Below are 23,684 nucleotides of genomic sequence, written 5' to 3' on the forward strand. Positions count from 1 at the left end.
CCCAAGAGCCCTGGAGAACCGGGGCTGGCTAAAGCCACGCTCACTGCTGGGAGGTTTTAGAGAGTAAGGGAAGCTCAGCCAGGGGTGACTCCTTGCCCATGCCTGTGCCTCCATGCTGGCCCATCTCCCCGTTCCCCCAGGAAACAAACCTGCTGCATTCGAGCCTGTTTCCACAGAGGCTCTTCCAGCCAACATTAACACACTCTGCTTTACTTCCCAGCATGGCCTGGGGCAGAAAGCAACATCTGAACCTAATAAAAAGGCTGCCCTCCCCCTCAAAGAGACCCAAGAGCAACCTCTGCTATTTGGTTTCCAACCTCTGCTGTTTGGTTTCTCCTTCCCCAGTGAATGGAGGAGGCAGCTCCAGCTCAGGGGCTCTGGCTGGCCTGAAGGGAAGCAGGATGTTCTGGCAGCCCATGGAGACTGGTAGCTTAAAAATGAGTCCAGTGGGGTGGAGTTAGATGGGTTTCAGTGCTAAGGAGCCAGTTGGGACTTCTCACTGGGGTATAAGGACTTGTTCTTCCCTTGAACAGAATGGTGCTCTTTTTCAGTTCCAAAAACATGAAAGCTGGAGATGGCTCCAAGCCAAGGCCCAGGATTAACATCCCCATGGGGGAAAGCTCTGCTTTGGTCCAACTGGAGTGCAGATCCAGACCTGGCACCCATCTTCAGGCACACACTGACCAGGTTCCTCGTGTCCGACCTCTGGCAGCTGCTTTGCTTTCTGAAAGGGTTCAGGATGAAACAGCAGCACAAAACATTCCTGGGCCTTGGGCAGAGCTGGATCAGGATTTCACAGCTCAAGTCTGGACTTTTGCAAACAAACACCTGAGTGAGTGGAGTCCAAACCTCTTCAGAATCCCTGTCTCACTGGAGCTGCTTTGGGCCCATCAGGCCACGCCTGCTGACAGCTGTGCAGAGCAGCTGGAGGAACATGTTGAGTTAGGATGGAGTGCCTTCAACAGCAGCCTCCTGGATGCTGCTGCTCGGTTATTTACTCCTCATGGAACCTTCCCTTCCTCCTGTGCCATTGGAGAGGGAGAGGAACCCCCAGAAGCTGCTGGCACTGCCCCTCTCCCATGGGCACAGTGTTTTCCACAAATACTGACCTGCAGCCTTAGGGAACAACTGCCCAAGGTGAGACCTCAGAACAACCTCCCCAGGGCTCCTGCTGGCTCCATGAGTTTCCTCATCATCTGCTCAGGAGCTGCCATGGCAATTAATAATGACTAATCTAGATGCACCATCATTAGCATGGCCAGTGTGGTCAGCATCTCCTCTGCCCTGACTTACTTCAGCAAATACTGCAACAGCTTCCTCCAAGCTGAACATGCATTTAGTCATCAAAGAGCTTGCAAATGACTAATAAATATGAAAAGAAATTGGGGAGCAGCAAAAATTTCTGGACCAAGATCAGTCTGTACTGACAACTGCTGCTTTTCCTAAGCAAAAGTACCCTGCAGAGTTTAAAACAGCATCTGACTTCAAAGCAGACAGCTCTCCAGATGGAGCTCACCAGCCCTGCAACACCCTGGGCTTCGGCAGGTTCCGTGCATTTGCAGAGGGACGGTGGGATTGTTTCCAGAGAAGGGAAGCACAGCGGCCTCTGGGAGCCCAGGGCCCGGAGCAGTGTGTGACTGATGCACTCCCCTCATGCTGGGGGTGAAGCTGACCCCTGGGCTGGCCTCCCAGCACCACGGGCAGCCCTTTGTGCCTGCTCTCCTTTTCCAAGGGCCAGCGGGAGGGAAGCCTCCCCTGTGAGCTGTGTCTGCAGCTGAGATGAACACGGTCCCTGCTCGGTGGGATCCAGACACCCTCCTGGGCTGGAAAGCAGGAGCCAGAAGTGCTGTGCTTGCAGCACAAGGAGTTCACCTTTCAGCTCTGTTGCAGCAGATTCCCAGCTCAGGGTGTGCAGGCAGAGGCTGTGAATTTCATTTTAGTCACCCTGGTGCCACCAGGGGAAGGGACCTGCAGCCTGGCAATGTGCCCTGTGCTGGGGTGCCCAGGCTTCCCCTCCCAGGCCCCCCTGCATCCCTGCTAGGGGATTTCTCCACAGCTGGAGAACTGTGTCTCCATGGGTTTCATTTCAGGGGTATTTCTGCAAAGCTGGCTGGTTGTTTGTTGGTTTATTTGCTCGTGCTGCAGGCTCCCAGCCCCTCTGAGCACTTGCCCTTCAGTAACGCCAACACCAATCTCGGATCACTCCAGATTCAACTGCTCCAACCTCCTGTCTGTGGCCAGTGATTTATTACCACTCCACTGCCTGGAGTCCTGACAAATCCTTTTTGGTAATTGCAGGAGGCCAAAAAATGAGCGGATAAATAAACCTGACAATTAATTCAGCTGTTACTCACACAGGCACCTAGTGACACTCATTCCCAAGTCTGTTTTGAACCCAATTCTCCCCAGATGGCACAGAGGCCAGGCAGAGCTCAGCCAGCCTGGACACCTCTGCCTCTGCCCAGCACCCTTCAGGGTCCCAGTGCTGATAAGAGCCAGGCATCCCACCAAAAGCTGCTCTATTTTCCTTCCAAGTTATTCCCAGCCTACCCCGTCTCATCTCCTGCCAAGATCAGCTCTTTAGCCCTCTGCTTCATTATCACAGAGCAGATATGATTTCATGGCAAATCACAAGAGCTGATGGATGGCTGTTTGGATGGCAGATGTCAGGAGAGTATAAAATGCTTCCTGCTGTACAGAGCCCAGGACAGCCTCTGGCCAAAAGCTCTGCTGGTGTGTGAGGGCTGAGGGCTGCCGTGGTGGGAGCACACAGGGCTGGGTGCTGCCAGCACAGAGGGGTGGTGTTCTGGTGTGGTTTGAACACTTTTAGAAAACAAAGCTTGCCCTGCTCATGGCTGGGTACCCCAGCTGCCTCCCAGTCCCCTGCATCACCCACAGGGCACCTGTGGGACAGTTCTGGTGCCCAGTGCAGTGTCCTGGGGTGCACAAGGACAGCCTCCACCTCATGCCCTTATCTCCCTGCTGTTATCACTCAGCCTGGCGTAGCTAAAAATTGTTTTAGTTTTTGTTTTCTTGTTTTAATTCTTTCCAAAAGAAAAAAATTCTTTAATCCTGACTAAACACCAGTTAGTCACCAGAAGGTCACAATGCTCCTCCACCTTCTCAAAGGGCAAAGGTATCAGGGGCATCTTTTACCTTCCCTTTTTCCAAAACTCCTGTCTGCCACTTAAAATACAAGTGAGTGTGGATTGCTAGCATATTTTTATTGCTAGTTTTCAAAGCCATCTGCTTTTGTCCCATTTCATTTTCATCTCTTTATGTAAGAGCTTTGCATGTAGACCTAAAGTTTTCCATCATTAAATTCTAAGTGTTGGCCTTGAATTGAGAGATTTCCCACCTTCTCTTTCTTCAGCATCAGTGTGAATTATTGACCAGGGAGAGGCTGTCAGCCCTTGTCAGCATTTAAACCCTGATGTGAGAGGTTGAACAGCCCAGCTCCTGTTTGTACTGGTTATTAACTTACTCTAATTGCCTTCAGAGTGGCAAAAGCCTTTCCATGAAGGTTTTTCAACAAAATCTCTGGTCTCAAGAGATCTTCAGGCTGATTTTTAAGAGCCAGCAGTATCTGCCTGGTGCATTGCCATGGCAGCTGGTTGCTGGAGGAGCACATGGAGACAGGAGGAGGCAGATTTGGGCAGTGTGGGTACGTACCTGGAGGGATTTCAGGGCGTTCTCAGCAATCCAGATGATCCAGGTGAATCTCAGCAGCATGGAGAAAGAAACCTTTTGGATATCCCTTGGGCAGACAAAGCAGTGCTGGCAGAAGGCAGGGATACACCCTGGCTGAAATGCTCATTGCTGTGCTCAGGAAAACATCATTTGTGTGAAATCCCTTTCTGAGCCCCAGGAAAGGCAGCAGAAGGCCCTCAAGCCACCTAACAGCCATTCAATGGACTAAATTCCACACAGTCATCAATTAGTGCTCATCCACAGCCATCCCCCTCGGCCCAGGGACCCCCACCCTTCCCTCCCCACCTCAGTCTCTCCCTCCAGCAGTGGGCAGTGCTCCCCAGCCTATGGCACCACGGTGGGAGGGGGACCTGGGGACCCCCAGCTGAAGCTCATCACACCTCATGGGACAGGTGCTGGAGGTGAAGCAATTTAGACCCACAAACAGACCCCAGGGCTTCTTAGTTAGGTTTCACTTCTTAACTAGGTAGTCACTCATTAGCCTCCCCCAAAATTTCCTACAGCCCTGGGTGAATGAGACACGGGTCTAAGGGTGCTCACTGTGCCCTCAAACATGGAAAAACACCTGGTGCCATCAGCCCTTGGTCCCCTCAGCCCATTCCACCTGGGGCACGCCATCAGTGCCAGCACAGGGGTCCCTTCACCTCCCACCCCTCACCTGAGCAGCTGGCCCTGCCCAGGCTCACACACACCCACAGCAGCAGCCGCTCCCTGCTGCCAAAGAAGTTTGGGTTGGCTTGGTTTGTTTGTTTGTTTATTGTGTAACCAGCACGGAGCGGTCGCGCGCTGTCCCCGCCGCGCTGGCGGGCACAGGAACAGTGAACAAACCTTCAGCAGAACCTTCAGCAGAACCACCCCTCCCCTCTGGAGCAAGCTGTGGAATTATTTACACTTGGTGGTCTCTGCACAGCCCTGGCTGTCACAAGTCCCTCCACAGCAGCTGTGCACAGGCTGGGTACACACACAGAGATCTTCCCCTCCCAGTACAGTTCAAGAGACAAATTGTCCAGTGATTTGTTTGCGTTTGTACAAGTTACAAAGTTGGTAAAAGTTAAGTTTAAACTCGGGGTTTTGGAATAGTTTAAATGTTTCTCCTGGATTGCACAAGCAGAGCCAGCAGCATGAGGTGGTGCTGTCAGACCCTGCTGTGAAACTTGGGGGTGCTTGGGCATGCCCTGGTGGGAGAACCAGGGGCAGAGGGGGAAACACCAGAACCCGCAGGAGCAGCAGCTCCTCCCTTCCCAAAACCACCCTCCCCTGAGCAGGTAAAGTGGAGCCATCCCCCTGCAGCCTCCAGGTCCAGGGGGGATCCTCACCCAGCTGCTCTGGCCTCCTGCCCCACACTGCCAACTCATTGACGTGACACAAATTAATTACCCCGCAGCAGGAGGATGCTCTGCTCCTGCAGCACAGCACGGGGGCTCAGAGCTCCCCAGTGGGAGCTGCTGCTGTTCCAGTGCCCTCCCCAGAGCCCTCCATCCCTGTCTGCTTCTGGCAGCTCCAGGAGGGGATGGGCTGTGTGGGGACACCCAGGAAGACACAGAGCACCAAAAACCAAGCAGTGCCGTGGCCAAGTGTGGGGCTGAGCTCTCAGCAAGGGGGGATCCCACTGGAGCAAAACCCACCTGTCCTGGCCTCAGCTGGTCCCCTGCACCCCTGGGCTGGTCCCAGCCAGGATGGGGGTGCATGGCACAGCCGGGGCCTGAGCTCCTGCAGAGCTGGGAACATCAGCAATGTTGCCACGTTCCCCCATTCAGGAACAATGCCAAAGGATCCCACTGGGCAGGGGTGAGGCTGCTGGAGCCCTGCAGCATCTCAGTGTCACCCCAGCACCTTCACTGCCTCCCAGCCCACAGCACGCACTGCAGGTGGGTGACATCTGCCCAGCCATCCATCAGGCACTGAGCCACAAACCCCACAAGGGCTGAAACAGCCTCAGCAATACCTTGGAACTCTTCTGCCGTGCTCGTGGCACAGGCTCAGGTATTGCTGTGCTGTGGGCTCCTGGCCAGCCCCAGCACACACAGACAACAGTGCAAGTGAGAGGAGAAACAGCTCTGGGGTGGCACTGAAGGGTGGGACAGGCTCTCCTCTCCACCCCACAGCTCCTGTGCTGCCCATGGCTAACAGGGAGTGCAGCCCAACCCTGCCCAGACAAGGCAGCTCTGCAGCTCCTGGCTGGAGCCCGTGCCCCTCCCGATGTCCCCACACCCGGCTGCAGGGCTGGCACCGGGTCCCCACGTGGTGAGAGCCCCAAAAGCCACCCAGTACCTCCATCCTGGCGTGCTGCACTACGTACCACGGGTGAGAGCCCCAAGGCAGCAGCTCCAGCGCCCTCCTCTCACCCCTCGGGCTCTGGCAGGGTCTGTGGTGCCACTCTGCCAGCTCTGCAGCCACTCACAGCGCCTTCCTGCACTCTGCAGACACCAAGCAGCACACAGTATTGCTACTGTGCCAAGTGGGAACTTTATTCTTTGTTGTGGTTGGGGTTTTTTCCTGCTATTTTTTCCGAATCAGCTAAGGAGGCGGCTTTGAAGATGGGTCAGATTTGGATAATTCTTTTTTTCCCAGCAGAATCTGCAACATTTTAATAGCGTTTTGCCCAGACATCAGCTCTGTGAGTTTGTACAGCTCAGAGCCACAGAGACACCAGCAGCAATAACCTGGGAACGCAAAGACTTTCCACATCGCTTGTGCATTGTCTCGGATTTTTTTCTTAAAAAAAAAAAAAAAAAAAAGCACAACAGAAAAGACACAAACATTGATGAACATTTAAAAACCTGTACATTGTAAAAAAACAAAACAAAAAATAAAACCCAACAGAAAAAAAAAAACAAAACAAACCCCAAACAAACAACAAACACCATCATTCTCTTGCTTTGAAATCAGAATCAACCTGGGAACGTTGCAGGGGGAAAAGAAAGATCCACGGGGAAGGTGACGGCGCCTGAGCCCGCGGGGCTGGGCCGGCCTGGGGCTCCTCTAGCGTATAGAATGCAAAGCATTTAATACATTTTATTTTTTTTTTCTTTTTTTTTTTTTGCCATTTGTTTTCCCCCCAGAGCGAGAAAGCAGAAGTGAATGAAAAAAAGTCTAATATTTTTGTTCTTTAACCATGTAACTGCAGATATGAGCCAACATCATGGAATGAAAAAAATAATGTAAAGTAGAGCATTCGTGTGTATCACAAAAATACAATAAAAACTTTTTTTTAACTTTTTTTTCCTTTTTTTTTTTTTTTTTTTTTAAAGTTTCCTGTGAACTCCCTGCCACGCTGGCCTCCTGCCCACTGTGCCCCTGCCCTGGCCAGCTTGGAGGGCCTCTGGAGAATCAACGTCTACAACCAGCAAAGGTGTGTGTAACGGGGGGCCCTGCAACCATGGCAAGATTTTTGTTTGGTTTTTTCTTTAAACTAAGTACATACATTCTCCTGACTCCCAGATAACTTTGATGGATCACTGTTACCTTCTTTTTTTTTTTTTAAACCCTTCCATACAATGGACAAATGCATCAAAGCCTCCATGTAAGAACAGAACCTCTTTTACAGCATGTAATACTGTGTTTTGTTTAAGTCCTTCCTTGCGTAAAATATTGACATAATTCACTGAAGGTATCAAAAATATACCCTGTAGACCAATACAATTTACAATTGCCTTTTCTCACCATTCAGAAAACAATGCACTTAAAGCAACCGAGCCCCTGGGCGGGCAGCGCGTGAGCCAGCCCGGGACGTCCCTGCCCGCTCCGAGTGACCCGGGATTGCTTCCATCCAAGGGACCAGGATTTTTTGGGGGTTGTTTTTTTAACAAACAGCTCTTCGCTCCCTCCCCTGCCCGCTCCTCCCAGCCGTGTTCCAAGCGTGTCGTCGTGGGCTGATGTGTGTCGTGACACGGGAATGCCGGGCACGCGGCCCTCGATCGGCCAGGGAACCGACCCGCGCCCTTCCGTCCTGTTTCGCTTTCAACCGTTTTTGTGGGGTTTTTTTTTAAATCTTTTCTTTAACCCGCTCAAGGTTTTGCAATTCTGAGGCACATCCCCATGGCCGGGTCCGGGGGAGGATCCCACTGCCCGCTGCCAGCTCCCAGCTCCGCGGGACATCCCGCAGCCCCCGCGGGACGGAGCCACGGAGCGGCCGGGACGGACACACGGCCGCTCACGGTCCCTCTGGAGCACGGGGGCTCCGCCCAGCACGGCTGCCAAGATCGAAGATGGGTTCCTTGGGTTTTGTCTCGTTAAGGCTTTTTTCTTTTCTTTATCAGACCGAAGAGGATGCAGAAATTTCCAGATGTTGAGAAAGAAAAAAATAACCCAAACAAAATTAAAAAAAAAAAAAAAAGGAAAAAAAAACAAACTAAAACCATCATCCCCACCAATATGGCTGGTTGGGAGGGAAGGGGGAAAAAAAAAAAAAGGGAAAAATGAAACAGCTCTGCTCCTGCATCTTCGCTCGTGAGAGCCGGCGGGGCCGGGGCGGCGGGCGCTCGCCCCGGCTGCGTCCCGCTCGCTCCCCGTGCCCCGGGTTTGGTCGCCGTCTCCCTGCCCCTGGCTCCTCTCATTCACTGTCCGAAAGGGTTTCGTACTGGGAGCAGAGCAGGGGCTTGGGCTCCTCGTCCCAGGCATGGTGCTGGCTGCCGGGGGTGCCCTGCGGCAGCGGGGCGCTGGGCGCTGCCGTCACCACCCCGCTGGGCAGCCGCATGGTCAGCGGGTTGTAGGGGAACGGCGTCGAACCTGCGGGGGAGCACAGAGTCAGCTGCAGCCTCCCCGGAGCCCCGCGAGGGCGGCACGGCCGCTGCGGGCACCGTCCCCTCCTGCCCTACCTGCGGACGACGGCCTGTCCTCCCAGACGCGGTTGGTGAGGGGGGTCCTGCGGTTGCAGTCGCCCTCCGAGTGCACCGAGGACACCGAGGGCGGCCGCTCGCCCGAGGACAGGCCCGGCGCCGGCGACTTGGCCTTGCGGCTGTTGGGCCTGGCAGCGATCTTTGGCTTCCCCCCTCCTCCTGCAAAGAGAGGCACCCGCTGTCACCCGGCTCGCCGGGACAGCACTCGGGGGGTCGGGGAAGGGGTGCGGGTTCCCAGCGCTTCCCTTTTAGGAGCTTTGCAAAAATGGCTGGTGGCGGGAGGAAAGCTCACCGCGGGCCGGCGGCAGCACGGCGGGGAATGGCGATGGGGCGGGTGGAGGAGGGTTCTGCCCTCCTGGGCTGCTCCACCGTGTGGGTTGGTGCCACCAACTGTCCCGTGGAGGGACGTGGGGCAGGAGAGGCCATATGGCTTTGGCCGTTTCCCTGCAGGATCTGCTCCCAGTCTGGCTCGTGGCTCAGCCCACACGGCTCCGTGTGCTTTCCCACATGCACAGAACCCCAGGAGCTGCAGGGGTGCCGGAGCCCTGAGCACACCCCCCCGTTCTCATGGCCTACATGGCCAGGATGGTCTTTCACCCCTCCTTACAGCAGAATCCCTGGGGATGTTCAGCCAGGTTTTAAAAGGTTTGAAGGCAGAAGGGGCTCTGTGGGGCAGGGGAGCCCAGGGAGCTCCCCAAGGGGGAGGGATGGATGGGCTCTGCATCCCACCCTGCCTGCCCAGCAGCAGGCAGCCTCCACCAGGCAGGGGGAGGCACAGCTGGAAGAAGCTGCTGGTTTCATGCAGGAGCCAGAAAAGCTTTTCTGCAAAAAGCTTTAGAGTGCCTGGTGTTAGCTGACCCAGAGAAGTGTGAGCTGACCTGGAGGAAGGTGCACGTGTGCACCCAGGATCTGTTCCTGAGCCAGGGGCTCTGTGCCTGGATTCCTGAGGGTGATCCCTGGCAGTGGTGTCACGCTCTGTGCAGGGCACTCGCATGAGGCACTCTGCCCTTGTGTGTGGGGGACAAATGCTTCCCCCATCCATCCCTGGTCCCTCTCCTCCCTCCCTTCCTTAAGTGGTAATTTTGTGCAGCCACCCTCTCATCTCTGCTCAAGTCTCCCCAAAGCTGAGCAGACCCTGCCATGGGGCTCTGCAGGCCCCACCAGGGCTCATGGGGCAGCTCACCCCCAGCTCTCCTCTCTTATCATCCCCCAGGCATCACTTTTAGCTCCCTTACAATCTCCCTCTTGCCCCAGGCACTCCCAGATCCCATCCCCTCATCCCAGGTTGGATTCTAACCTGACACCCCCAGAGACTGGAGTGGGAAATGCCACCTTGCCCTGTGTCCTCCACACAGCCCTTCTCAGCACCTTCCCCTCTTTTGGCAGCAGCAATCCCACTGGGGATTTACGGATTGTTGGGGCTGGCTATTTAAGTTTATGCCTTTGATTTTTTGGATGGGGGGGAGGGGGGGTTTCCACCCCCATAAACTTCTCCATTGTGTAAAAAAATATAGGAAAAGGAGATATTAAAAACCAACAAATAGGGAAAGGAGCAAGTCAGTGGTTTAGAGAAAGCAACAGCACCTTTGGAGACTATTAAATTAACATCAAACAGGATTAATCAGCAGATCCACAAAGCTCAAAGCTGGGGGAGGGAGGGGAGAGAAGAAAACCAAAATGAACAAAAATGGGGAGGAATAAATCCCCCTGTAAATGGGGAGATAAAAGGGCTGAGAATTAATAACACAGAGAGAGTGAAGGTGGAGAGGGCTGCAGACCTGGCAAGGAGCGCACGTCCTCGTTTCGTCCATCAGCAGGAGTTATGGGCATAGCAGCGGGCAGGCTTGCACTGGCATTCAGAGAGTTAAAAGCATTGGCACTGAGAGGTGAGCGCTCTTCCCACTGCTCGTCATATTTACCCATTAGGGCTTTCCTAATTATTGCCTCCAACCCCATGTTGGTACTGGAATTCTCTTGGACCGACTGGCTCCTACAACTGATTAGCCCTGGGAGATACGGGAGAGGGAGGAGAGAGGGGTCGGGAGATGGGGGGGAGCCAAATGAGAAGAAAGATGGGGGGGACGGGGAAAGGGGGAGAAAGGAGACAAGGGAGAAGGGAAGAAACAAACAGTCAGCACATTCTCGCAAAGCAACAAACTTTGTCATCTTGTTCTTTAAAGCACTGCGATGCACCCTCCTCCTCCTCCCGCTCCATCCCGCCCCGGGGCTCGGCGGGGGCTGGCGGTGGGACGGATGGGACTCACTCTGGGGTCTGGGCTTTGGGAAGGTTGGCCAGGGGCTGGGGACAAGGGTTTGTCGCTGAGCCCCAGGGAGCATCTCCAAGGAGCAGGGGCTGCGCTCCCAACCCAGCCAGGCTCGGCATGGGGGCGGGAGGAAAATCATTTGGATGTGGGGTCCCTGTGCACACACAGCTAAAGTCAGTGTGCCAGGAATTTGGAGGCTGGGGCGGTTTCCCATAAAGGAAATCAGGGAAGGAAGAAGGAGTACCCCACAAAAACACTTATGAGAAAGACGTGCCTGGATTTGGCCCTGGGGTGACAGGGTGCAGGCAGCCCCCAGAGCTGCCGGCGTGGGTCGGGCTACATGGGGAGGGGGGAGCATCCTGCTGTCCCTCCTGGTGCTCTCTGCAAGCCCCCTGCCCCCCTCCCTCCCCAGGCAGGGTTCCCCCGGGCCAGCCTGGCTGCGGGACAGGATGCAGAGGCGAGGTGTCCGCGTGGGGTGAGTCTCAAGCCATGCAGTTATGGAGCAGCACCGCACAGGGACCAGAGGCTCGGCCACCGGCATTCCCGGGGTGGCAGCCACAGGGAACAAGCAAGGGCAAAATACAGACACGAAACTGCCAGGCCCCCCAGCTGAGCCCATCCTGGGGTAGTTTGTTCTGGGATCCCTGCCCCTCTGCTTGGAAAGGGGCAGATCCCACATTCCCGAAAACCTGGTCTGAACATTTGTCTTGCTGTAAAAACAGGCAAGGTCTTTGCTGGTCCCCTGTAGCCTAAACTGACCCTCAAATCTTGTCTGCCAGGACCCCTCAGGTCCTACCTGGCTGCACCTGCTCACCCCAGCAGCTGATGCCAGCTCACTTTTTCTCCCAAACTGATTTCCACTGGGAAGCAGTCCTACACCACTGGCCCTCCCACAGCCCTTTCTGCCCTTAGCTGTGGGAAACCTGCTGTTCTCCTACTTAAAATTAACAACCTGAAGGCATTCCTGCTGTAGGAGAGCATTAATTCTTAATCAATTAAGTAGCAATTAGTATTCCTCAGTGGGGATTCGCTCCATTCATGAGTCCACCCAGACATGTCGCAGGTGGCAACACTGTGACAGCTTCCCAATGTCATTCCCCCTGGGCTGGACTTGGGCCTGAGCACTCCCCCAGCTCCCAGGAAACATCTCCTCCTGCCCCAGTACCCCTCAACTCCCTTTTGGTCCTCAACATCGCCACTGTGCCCAGCACAGGGTGCTGCTCTTGCCCCAGTTTGCTTTTGTGACTGGCTCCTGCCCAGCCCCAAGTGACAGACCCCACTGCCCACCCTCACACTCTCCTTTGCCACTGCCCTCCCACCCACCCACAAGGCCCCACCAAGAGCAGGGTGCTCTCTCCAGGTGTGAGGTGCACCTTGCTAAGATGCTTTAACCCTCTGATGACATCAGATGGCCAACCCTTGCTTGACTTTTAACCTCTCCTCAAACTCTGCCAGGCTTTCCAAGGAATTACACTGCCCTTTCTCCAACCCAACAGCAGAGAGTTATGGTGTGTCCTGAGGCTTCTGCCTCCCAGCAACTGTTACACTTGGTTTTAAGGGAAAACAGAACAAAGGAGATGCTTAAATCTACTGAGCCTCCTGCTCTCCAGCCCTGTGGGAAATGAGGTACAGGTATGTGGGGAGTTACCTGCTCCAGTAATCGCTGGCATGTTGAAAATCTCTGTCCCAGGCTGCCCCACATCTGGAGAAAAACAAAGAAGCTCTTCAGCATGGAGAGCAGCACGTGCAGGTTAGTGCCATGGCAGCCATGACAAGACTCCCATCTGTGTCACAGCACTCTGGACAGCAGCCCAGCTCCCCCTGGCACTGGGGTGGGACCAGGAATAACTCCCTGTGCCTTTGGGAGATCCACAGTGGGCACCTTCACCAGGTGGGAAAGGGCAAAACAGCAGAGCCCTGAAAGCCAGGGCAGTGTCTTTGTGCTCAGTGCTGGCCTCCCTCCCTTCCTGCCTCCTGCCCTTGGGATTACAAGCTCCATGGAGCCAAACCCTCTCTCCTGCCCATGGGATTTTCTAAGGCTCAATGCCCCCTATGCACGGAGCAGGTCTGGGCAGTGGAGAGGGCAAGGAGGAGGAAAAGAAATGTTAAATCAATATTTTTCCTCTTAGCTGAGCTGTTTGACTTGGATATTGCTTTCCTTAGAATAACAGAAATTCTCATCAAATAAGAGGCGTATCCAATTTCTATATATTTTTTCTTGATAAGGGAAAGTGTGGAAGGTCAGGGGGTTCAGCCACATGTCCCCAAAGGGGCATAACAATACTGTTGGCTCATGGTAACATCATCCAGGAGAGGAGACAGCTCGGTCCCTCTTATCCGATGCAGCTGTTGTAAGATGGATTCAAATTGAATTAGTATTGACTGGATAATGCTGGGCTAAATTAAATTATGATCCTATCTACTCTATTAGCAGTTAATGAACGAACGGGCTGAATTTCTAATCTGAGCCAGCCTGGTTAGCTTTACAGAGCTGCACCAATATTGATGTAAGGCTTAAAGTAAGGTTGGGGGAGATGGATCTCAAGGAGGAAGGATTCAGCTTGGCTGGCCAGTCATTAAAATATCAATTGCTCTTAAGTGTCCTCCATGCTCAGCTCATTATTTCCTTCCTGCTGAGGTTATCTGGTGTGGGTGGGATTGACAGTCTCAGAGCACAGAGACCAGGCTGGGAAGTCTCCCACTGCCCCCTCAGATACACACAGTCACTGCTGGCACCAGTACAGAGCATTCTAGGAAACATGTGGACCTTGTAGTTCATAGAATCACAGAATACTCTGAGTTGGAAGGGACCCACAAGGACCATGGAGTCTGACTCTTCAGTGCAGACAGAGCTGTCTGGGAGCTCCCATGCCTTTAACACAGCAGGACCCATTCCCAAATCTCCTCTGCTTTCCCCACAGGTTCTTACTGTACTCCGTCTCGTTTTTGTTGGTCGTGCTGAGCTTCTTGATGATCTCCTGCTTCTTGGATTTCACCATGGCAGAGTTGCTTTCGGTCAGCTTGCTGAAGAAAGCTGGACGCTGAGTGTTGTTTCCTGGGGACTTGGACCCCATCCTGCAGAGCAAAACACCACTGGAAACCTCTGCAACGTCCACTGCACAAAGTCCTACCTAAAGAGCCTCTTCCCTCAGAGTGACTCTCAGGATCAGGCTGGGAGCTCCTGGGATACTCAGCATCTCCAACCTCTCTGCCTGTCCCAAGGACAAATGTACCCGTGGCACTGAACAGCCGTGACAAATACAGCCCCTGGGATGGGACACAGCAAGGAAAGCAGCCTGGGCCAGGCCATGTGTGGGGCCATCCCCTCCCCAGCTCCCCCAGCCCCCTCTCCCGGGCTGTACCTCTGGTCCATGGGCTCTCCCTCGCGGAACAGGACGGGGTACGGGGCGCTCTTGGCGTGCTCCGCCTCGCCCGCGCCGTCGGGCGGGGACACGGGCTCGATGCAGCTCTCCGGGGCCCCCGCCGCCGCCTTGCCCTGCTCCGGGGACCTGGGCAGCAAGGGGACATGCCATCGGTGCGCTGTGACAGCCCGGGCCCGTGCAGCAGCTCGGGGCGGGGAGGGGGAAAGGATTCCTGGTGCATGGAGCACGGGCCAGAGGGAGAGCGCGGTTTGGGCTGAGCCAAGCCCTGGACCTGGTCCCCAAAAAGTGGGACAGCTGAGCCACCCCAAACACAGCACCCCAAGAGGGACCTGCAGGTGGCAGGGACACATGGACCCATGTGGAGGGCTGTGGCATTGACCTTTTGGAGACACTGCTTTTGATTCTCTGTATTTGTGAATGCAGCAGAGGCAGAACTGCCACCTCCCACCCTCCCTGTCAGGGCTGGGTGGCTGCAGGAGAGGGCCTGGAGCTGGGGCAGCTTGGAGAGGACCAGTACTGGCCCCTGATGCCTGCCCGTGGCCAGAGCCTGGGACACAGCCACGCTCCAGTCTGCGAGGAATTCCTCACGGCGAATTCTGGGAATTTGCGTCTTTGTTCTTTCTGTGGTTTCTCTTTTTTCCCCCCAGTTTTTTTTCATCACTGGGTGGTCAGGGCTTGCCTCTTTTCCTTCATGTTGTAAAGCCAACTCCAGGACAAGGCAGAGCCAGGAAGAACAATCCCTTTTACTGACAAGGCACCACTCATTCCTGGGTACATCTGGGTGGGTGTTTGGGTGGGAAGACAGACCCATTTTTTAATTCCATACAACAGCAACCAGACCTGCCTTGTAGCAGCAAGGGGATTTGAAAGTGACTTTAAAACAAATACAGGTGGTGCCTGAAACAACAATGCCAGCTGTCAGGGTACCTGTGTCTAATAAACTTCTGATTCACTTTGAAAGATGAAGATAAAATTAAATTTGAACCAATGGAAAACATGTTCTTTCAGGTTTTTTGGAATCATCTGTGGTCAGGACTGAGAACAGTGACAGGACAGGAGGCAACAGGCACAAACAAGACACAAAATTCCATCCCAACACAAGGAAACCCTTTTTTCCTGTAAGAGTGCTGAAATACTGGGAACAGGTTGGCCAGAGAGGTGCTGTCTCCAATAGTGGAGATATTCTGAACCCAAGCAGCCACGACCCAGGGTAACCTGCTCAAGAGGTCACTGCTGGGCTGGATGACCTCAAGAGATCCCTTCCCACCTTCCCATCCTGTGACACCAGCCAGATTGGGAAGGGAATTATGCACGGACTCTAAAGGGGTCTAAAGATCATCCCTAGGACAACAGGGATGGCACGAGGCACCACGCCAGGGGAAAACTGCCCAGATGAGAAAGGAGCTGGGCTGTGTAAGCAGCGAATCCCCGGGTGAGCAATGCCAGACTCCAATCTCACCACGGTGCCAGGCAGCCACGGGCACCACCCGACCTCCCCTGAGCCACCTGGGTCCACGTGAGCCCGGGCCGGGCTCGGAGCTCACCTCTTGCCCCCCTCGCTGTGCGGGGAGACGCGCGAGGCCGCGGCGTGCTCCTGCTGCTGCTGCAGGTAGGCCTCGCTGGGCGTGCGCCGCAGGTCCAGCACCGGGCACGCCGCGCCGGGGAACGAGTACACCGGGGCCTGGATGTGGGAGTTGAGCTGCTGAGGGTGATGGCGCGTGTAGTCCTGCGTGATGACCTCCTGGAGGAGAAAGCGCGGTCAGAAATGGGGCTGGTTTTGACTTTTGGATTGCTGGGCACAGCTAAGAGGGTGAGCAGGAGGGAAATAGGCTGATTTGTCCCTGCAGATGGAACTTCTGCCTCCTGTCTGCAACAGCCTTTGTGACAGGCTTCTTGGGGACACAAATAGCTGACTTGTGATGCCCCCTGCTCTCCAGCCCCCAACTAGAGGAGCTGAGGTCTCCAGCATCACTCCCAGCCCATCCCCTGAGCTCCTCCCTCCTCCCTCCTCCCTGGAGCCCCAGCAGGAAGGGGATGGAGGTGGATGAGGTCAGTTAGTTACACTGATGTGCTGGGCCAGCGTGACCACGCGCTGGTTCATGCCCTTGACGCTCTGGCTGGACTGCAGGGGCTGGCACTGGGGGCCGTCGGGCTGCCGCAGGTGCTGCAGGTGCGCGGCTTCGGGAGCCGCGGCCTTCAGAGAGCCTGGGGGGCACCAAGGAGAGAGCAGCAGTGAGACCACATCTGCGTCCCCTCCCTCGAGTGCCACCCCAGCACTGGAGCACAGCCAGCCCCTGGCCTCACCTTGCTGCTTCTGCCTCAGGTCATGCTCCCCGTGCCCCTTCTCTGGGTCCTGCAGCAGCTTGGCCCCTTTCTCATGGGACAGGCTGGGCGAGCTCACTGGACTCACTGCTTCCATCCGCTCGGGGCTGTAGCCTCCATGGAAGCCTGAGGAAATGGAAGGGAGTTAAAACCAGGAGCTCACTTAGCTTTTCCCTAGCACTGTTGCACCGCTGCTTGTGGGTAGAGTCACATGTTCAGCAAAGTGGGGGAAAAAAGAGATGAGGGAAGAGCTGGCAGGTCATGCTGCAGGGCCACCTCTGATGTCCAGCTGTGGTGGTGGCTGCTGTGAAGGGGTGAGGTCTCATTCCTGCAGAACTGGACACTCTGCAGATCTCAGTGACAGCGTGAGATCCAGAGACCAAATCCAACCTCTGCAGGTTCACAGTTTGTTCCCCCATTTTCTCCACCCACTGAAAGGCCCAGAGGGACAGTGATGCCCAGAGAGAGTGGAGGTGGCTGCACAAGAGGTCTCCAAGGAAAACAAACCCCCAAGCCCAGCATGGCCAGGAGCAGGGACTTGAAAACTGGATGTGAAACCCTGGAGGCTCCAGATGCCACTCCAGAAACAGTGGACTCACAAACCACAGGGGCAAAATTTCACCGTTCTCTGCTTTTTAACACCTTGCACAGACCCACAGAACCATTTAGGCTGGAAAGACCTGTAAGCTCATTGAAAGTTCAACAAGCCCACACAAGCCTCTGCACAGATTACAAGTGCCTCAAAGCAGGTAGAGCTGCAATGAGGGACAACCATCACCTTCCAGCAGAGAGGGGAAACTGAGGCATGGATGGGTTATGCTTCTGCAGAGGAGAGGCAGAGGATGGAGGGGCCCTGGAAGAGGCAAGTTGTGCCTCTCACCAGCCAAGCACATTTGGCAACACAACTTTTGTCTCCACGGACCTTTATCCTCCTAACACTCTGAGACTGCCCTCAGCAGGCAAATGTGGTAGGGGACCCAAAGCACTGCTGGAGGGGAGGGGAGGACTCCATGGAGAACCTCCCTGCACCAGGGATTGGGATGCAGCATCCCCCATTACCCCATGCACACCAGCAATGAAGGGACCACACTTTAGATTCACCCAAGATGAAGCATCCTGCTCTGGAAAGGTCCCTAACCAACAGTGATGTCCTGAGGAACAGCACCTTCTTTCTGTAAGCTCTTGACCACAGCAGAGTGGTCCCTCAGCAAGCCTCTTTCTTGCTGCCCCTTATCACAAGACATTTAGTGCACAATAATCACATCTATGAAGTTGGCCGCTGTCGTGGTGCTCTTACCGAGTGCTCGGAGCTCCTGCTCCTGCATGGAAAAGCGTTTACTTTGACTCTTTTCTCTACTGTGCTGCTCAGAGCCTGAGGCTGCGTGCTGCTGGTCCAGAGGGTGGTGGTGCTGCTGGCTCTTCCCCTGTCCTCTGCCATAGTGATGAGAGGAGCCAGGTCCGGAGGCGGGCAAAGCTCTCGACTCCATGGCTTTGATGGGCGAAGGTGACTGCTCGAGGTTGGCCCCGCTGGGCAGCTTTGAGGTGTAGACGTTGTTGTCAGTCTGGGCTCGTTCTGCCTTGGCTTCCCTCACCCTGGAGGCCTCTTTCTGCAGGAGGGCCGGGTCCAGCGGGGCCGCGTAGCCGTCGGCCGCGCCGAGGGAGGAGCGCAGCGTGGAGGCCGAGGGGAAGGCGGCAGAGCGGATCGGTGACGTGGTAGTGGTGGAGGAGGATCTGGAAGGACAATGAAGACAAGGCCAAGATGAGAGAAGCACGTGGAGAAAGGGAATGCTGTTACCAGAGCCTCAGTGTTCGGCCTTGCCCGGGTGAGCTCCTTCCAGGCCTCCTGAATGTATTGTTGGGCCGTGCAGGGCCAGTGAAGAGGGCTTGGATGGAGCCTCCACCACAGTAACTGGCCATAAGGTATTGGGCCTGAATGCATTGGAGAACATAAAACCCATGGACAGGTCCCAGAGACCTTAGTAATCCTATCACCAGGTAATCTCCAGCAAGAGGAGCAATACCTGCATTTGGGCACAGGCACACTCCTACTTTTTCTCCTGGCAGCAGGAAAAGCAAAAGAATTGGGGCACCAAAATGTGCCTTTCCCCATCACTCTCTGAAAGCCCCAATTCTGCTCCCACTGACACTGAAGGGAAAACAACTCCCAGTCCTTCCTCTCAGAGGTGCCCATTAATTAAGTGCTGGTGCAGATCATCCAGGCAAACACTGGAAACCACGGTGGGGGGAACGTACCGCAGGACGGAAGGGGTGGGTGTCTCTGAGGAGATGATCTTCATGCCGGTGTTGTGGAGCACGCTGGGGCGCTGCTGGATGGTCTCGTGGGTGCGGGGTGAGACGGGAGAGTGCTGGTGGCTGTGAGAGTGGGAGGACGAACGGCTGCTGGACTGCTCTGTACCTGCGGAGAGCACAATGAAGGGCTTCTTTAGCTCTCTGTCCAACAGCCCTAACCCTACCTTCCACCCAGCACAGGTCCCAGGGTGCAGGGTGGACTCCTCCCCAGCCTACCTGGTCTCCAGATGGGCGCATGCTCCACTGTGGTGGAGGCTAGGATGGATTTTTCACGCTCCCTCTCTCGTTCCCGCTCCCGTTCCCGTTCGGACACCGATGATCCTGACTGTTTGGTCATGTGCGTGGGCCCTCCTGAAACCCAACCAACAGGCAGTCAGAGGGCTGCAGACACAGCAATTCCCCCCGGGAGTGCTCCCTGCTCTTCACATCACTGCATCTGCAGAGCAGATAAGGAATGGCTCCATCCAAGGTCACCTGGAGCAGGACAGACGAGGGCAACCAGCGCGACAAAACCCAGACAAATCATGGAATAGCTGTCCTGGTGCTGTCTCCAGGGTATGACCTTCCACAGAGCCATTTGCTTTGGGGAAGAAGGAGGAAAAGCATGGAAGCCCTCAACAAGCAGGAAGAGAGGAAGTCAGTCCTGAGTGAGAATTAATTTAGGGTCTCCCACACTGTCCTGGCATGCTGAGCCCATGGCCTTGGATTGGTTAGGAGCGTCCTCCTCAATCATTTTCCCATTTTCCCACTGGAAACGCAACCTGCAGCATTACCTGGGGAGAGCGGGGAGCTGCTGTGCCGGCTGCCGAAGGTCTGGGGGGGTCCAGGGATGTAGGTGATGCGGTCCATGGTGGTGGCAGAGGTGCCAGGGGTAGGGGGCACGAGGACGGGCAGGTGTGGCACTTGGGACAGGTCGATGATGCCTGGAGAGAGAAGCGAGAGCACTGTCAGGACAACGCCGAGCTGCTGCAAGCTCGGCCGTGCCGGAGCTGGCAGTGCCAGCCTGGCCAGCCTCCTCCTCCCACACCCCTGCACAGTGCCGTGCTGGGAGGACCTGCTGCATAGTTGAGGGCGAGGGAGGGCTCCCGGGGCGACAGCCCCCGCAGCATGTCTGCCCGCTGCGCCATGGCCGTGGCTGCGGCGTTGTGGTGCATCTGCTGCGACGTGATGTAGTCGTTGATGATGGTCTGGCGGTTCTCCATGGCGGCCGTGTCCGGGTAGCCCCGGATGAGGTACGGGGGGTACAGGTGTGGGTACGTGGGGCTCGGGGCCAGGTGCCTCGGCAGGTAGTAAGCAGCAGCTGGGAGAGAAAAGGATGCAGATGTGAAGCCCCATAGATCTCAGGCTTTTGGAGCGTAAGAAGGGAAGAAGAAAGCGTGCCGCCAGGCAAGGTACCTGCTTCCAGCTGGATTCCCCTGGGGATGGCGGCGGGGTCGAAAGGCAGCGGGATGTGTCCTCGGTACAGATCGACGCCGCTGACGCCGCGGAGCAGGTGCTCGTACGGGGAGATGGGGTGGTGGTGGTCGGGCACGGGGGCGTGCGGAGACTTGGAGTTGGTGAGCTCTCTCGACGTGGGGGTGATCTTTCTGTCCTGGGACACCGGCTTCCCAGCAGTGATGCTCCCTGCTGAGAGCAGAAGGAAATGAGTCAGAGACTGAGCACTGCGGCCAAGCCATGTCCCTGAGGGATGCCTCTGGCCAAGCATGTCCCACAGGGACAATTGTAGCTACCCTGAACTCCAGGGACCTTTCCCTCCTCCCTGCACTGCCATGCCCTGTTACACCACCAAAGTCAGGGTGGGCCAAGTCCCAGTTGCCCCTTGGGAGAGAGGCCTTTCCCAAATCATCCTTTCACCCCAGCACATCCATGCTGGGCAATCTGTGCATTCACCCTGGCCTGCACAAGCTGATGATGGTGCAGCCTTGCTACCACGCTCTTCAGCACAAGGAGGTCACTGCTGCTGGTAGTGAGAAGTGTGAACATCTCCCACCCAGTGCCCCAAGCACTGCTTTCCTGCCCACCTATGGAAAAAGGAGTGCTGTGGGCCTCTGCTGGGACAGGGAAGACACTTTTCAAACACCAATGGCTTCACCAGCCTTGGCCCAAGTCTCTCTTTGGCTACCCTGGTGCAGGTAAAGTGCCCTCACTTCAACAGTGTGAGCATCCCCAGGAAGGGCACTGAGCCCCAGCTGTCCCTGGCAGCCACCCCAGTGCCATGAGTCAGCCGTGGGCGTGGGGTGCTGGCAAGAACAGGTTCAACAGGCACCTGCTGGGAATCGCTTGGGCAGGTGGGGTCAGCAGCCACCTCCCGTGCACCTCACCTGCTCGGCTGTTAGAAATCTTACCAGCAAATAAAAGGTCTGAGAAGTACCTTCGTGCTGTCGTGGGGTGGACTCCCTTGTGGAGACTGGAGACCCTCTGTGCAAGTGGCTGCTGAAGGCCGTGCTGTGCCCTGCCTGGTGGTCCTCATAGCCGAGGGCACTTTGGTGGGGTTTGCCCGGCTCGGGTACAATCACAGGAGCCCCTCTGGCGATGGAGCCACCCGAGTTTGTCACAGGGCTTGGCCTGTTTTTCAGGCTCTCTTCGTAAGCTCTTTCCAGATTCCTCGGGTCTTGGATGACATCCAGAGAATGCACAGAGTGAAAAGTCCTGCCGGGACTGCCGATGATGGACCGCACATCGTGCTTCTTGGTGCTCGAGGAGGAGGAGCCGCTGTCATACTTCAGTGGGGTACCCTGGGGACAGGAGGCAGAGGGGACATCAAAGGGGCCTAGAACAGAAGGAGCCCAGTGACTGCATCCCACTGAGTTTCAAAAGGACTCAGGAGGCCTCATTTAGTGGGTCAATACACAAGGTTTGCTCAGTCAAACAGCAAACAGCCGTCGGCAGAGCAGAGAGAGCCACTCGGCACAGGGCAGGGTGGAGGGCCCATCCTGCATGTCTTGTTGTGCTCCAACAAGATGATGATGAGTCACTGCCGAAGGCTGGCTGTGCCCATCACGCCTCTCTCCTACACACACTGTGAAATGGGACAGGACTGCAAGGTGCCATGGGAACCCTGCAAATATTTGGAGACCAACAGGAGATAGCATGCCATGTTTCATCCTAACTACTGGCCCTGCTGGGTTGCCACTTGCCCATGAAGGGAGGAGACCAAGGTTATGTGCATCCAGAGCCACAAATGCTGAGGCCACTAAGTTGACTTTGTTCTTGGAAAAGAGGCAAATGCATCCCCTTCTCCTTACACATCTAGATGGATCATTGTTTTCTTAACGTGCCAGGGGTTCCCTGGGCTTTGTATTTATCTGCAGGGAAGGATTATAGGAAGTTTTGGATTGGAAGGGATCCCTTCAAAGGATGGGGCAGGACAACCTGTACCCAAGCAGAGCATCAGTTCTTACTGATGCAACACAAAGCTGTTTCTGCTCTCCTTTTGCCTTGGGAATGGCTCCCAGGATCTGTGCAAGGGCAGCAGTCTGAGCAGGACTGATCTCATCCAGTGTTCGCTCCATACTCACCTGCGTGATGGAACCTTCCTTCAGAGGTCTGGTCAGAGAGATGTCTGGTGTCCGCCTCAGTTCCTCCCGGGGGATCTCATGGATTGATCTTCCTGCTTCTTTCACTGTGGCTACCAAGTCTTCATGGGCTGATTTCATTTTCAGAGGAGTCAGATCATGAGATCTGACCTTGTAGGCATCAGATAAGTCCCTTGGTGGAGTGTTTTCCCTCTTGAGCTGTTTGGCTTCTCTTCTGAGGTAGTCCTCATGGGCCTCCACATAGGATCGAGGTATTCCTGCAACCCCCAAGCAGATGATGGATGCAGAGGGTGACCCCCCAGGCAGACCCTGGCCTCCCAGGCTCCATGCAGATACTCACTTCTAGGGGGTCTCTAGTTAACACACGTAACTCAGGGACTGGTACCCAGCTGAGCCCAGAAAGCAGCTACACTGCTAATGCAGCTGGTCCACCCCACATCTACCACCACCTCCTGCACCCATTTCACACTAATCTCAACCTGCTTCATGTAAATCACTGACAATTTTGTCCCTGACTTGGGCAGAATTTAGGTTGGTAGAAGCTGAGCAAGACTGAATATCTCTCTGAACACAAAGCAGGGGCTGCAAAGATCTGCAGCTGGACCTTGATGTGCCCATCCTTGCTTCCTCCTGTCCCATCCTGACGATGAGAACAAGGGGCCATGCACATGAGATGCTTCCCCTGTCCATGCCCATCTTGTGCTCCCAGGTTTTACCTTGTGTAATTGAGCCTCGCATGTGATGCTGCTCCTTTAGGTTATGGGGACTGTGTCGGTCTGGAGGGATCGCTCGACCCATGAGACCTACAAGAGATCCAAGAGGGAAACTCAGGCTGTGACACAGCAATTAATTTATAATGAATACATGACAGTGTTACCAGGGATGCTGGGACCACAAGGATAAATACCAACAATTTCTAAATTATTTATTTTTTCCTTTTGTTTTTTTATTGTATTCCTGAAGGTGGCCTGTCAGGACAGACACTCAAGGCAAACCAACCATTCTGGCTTTTTCCCATGCTGGTCAGATGCTGTCCTGTTGGGATACCAGCTAACCACTGCCACAGGAAGATGCACTATGTAGACAGCAGACAAGATGAGATCTCCACAGGTCACTGACACAGGTGAAAGGTTTCATGCAGACCCACCTTCAATGCTGGTAGATAAGGTATCACGGGCTGATAAGCCCCGGCTGATCCTCCCCTCCATCATATCATAGGTCCTCTTAGTTCCTGTGGTCTCATGGGAAGCTCCCGAGCTCCTGCTGTCTTCTTTGGGACACTGAGAAGCAGCAACTCCACCTGCAGGGGGGAACACCAAG

At 55.2% G+C, this 23,684-nt stretch overlaps 1 protein-coding gene across 11 annotated transcripts in view; it reads right to left on the reverse strand.

Annotated features, from left to right (window-relative positions):
* Window positions 1–6,158: 6,158 nt before the first annotated feature.
* NCOR2 (nuclear receptor corepressor 2) overlaps window positions 6,159–23,684 on the reverse strand; it is a 226,578-nt gene continuing 209,052 nt past the window's right edge. For 10 of the 11 annotated variants that reach the window (XM_064392861.1, XM_064392858.1, XM_064392860.1 and 7 more), the window contains 19 exons: window positions 23,512–23,664; window positions 23,081–23,167; window positions 22,347–22,621; window positions 21,200–21,563; window positions 20,224–20,454; window positions 19,883–20,128; window positions 19,602–19,751; window positions 19,045–19,179; window positions 18,772–18,934; window positions 17,816–18,249; window positions 16,501–16,644; window positions 16,259–16,401; window positions 15,741–15,937; window positions 14,176–14,322; window positions 13,743–13,888; window positions 12,462–12,515; window positions 10,328–10,555; window positions 8,529–8,708; window positions 6,159–8,439 (listed from right to left, as the gene is read on the reverse strand). In XM_064392861.1, coding sequence (XP_064248931.1) covers window positions 8,264–8,439; window positions 8,529–8,708; window positions 10,328–10,555; window positions 12,462–12,515; window positions 13,743–13,888; window positions 14,176–14,322; window positions 15,741–15,937; window positions 16,259–16,401; window positions 16,501–16,644; window positions 17,816–18,249; window positions 18,772–18,934; window positions 19,045–19,179; window positions 19,602–19,751; window positions 19,883–20,128; window positions 20,224–20,454; window positions 21,200–21,563; window positions 22,347–22,621; window positions 23,081–23,167; window positions 23,512–23,664 — 3,653 coding nt within the window. In that variant the 3' untranslated portion in view covers window positions 6,159–8,263. The remainder of the gene's footprint in view (window positions 8,440–8,528; window positions 8,709–10,327; window positions 10,556–12,461; window positions 12,516–13,742; window positions 13,889–14,175; window positions 14,323–15,740; window positions 15,938–16,258; window positions 16,402–16,500; window positions 16,645–17,815; window positions 18,250–18,771; window positions 18,935–19,044; window positions 19,180–19,601; window positions 19,752–19,882; window positions 20,129–20,223; window positions 20,455–21,199; window positions 21,564–22,346; window positions 22,622–23,080; window positions 23,168–23,511; window positions 23,665–23,684) is intronic. The other variant, XM_064392857.1, reaches the window with a different exon arrangement.

This window comes from Passer domesticus, chromosome 17 (genome assembly GCF_036417665.1).
Source record: "Passer domesticus isolate bPasDom1 chromosome 17, bPasDom1.hap1, whole genome shotgun sequence".
Classification (NCBI taxonomy): domain Eukaryota; kingdom Metazoa; phylum Chordata; class Aves; order Passeriformes; family Passeridae; genus Passer; species Passer domesticus.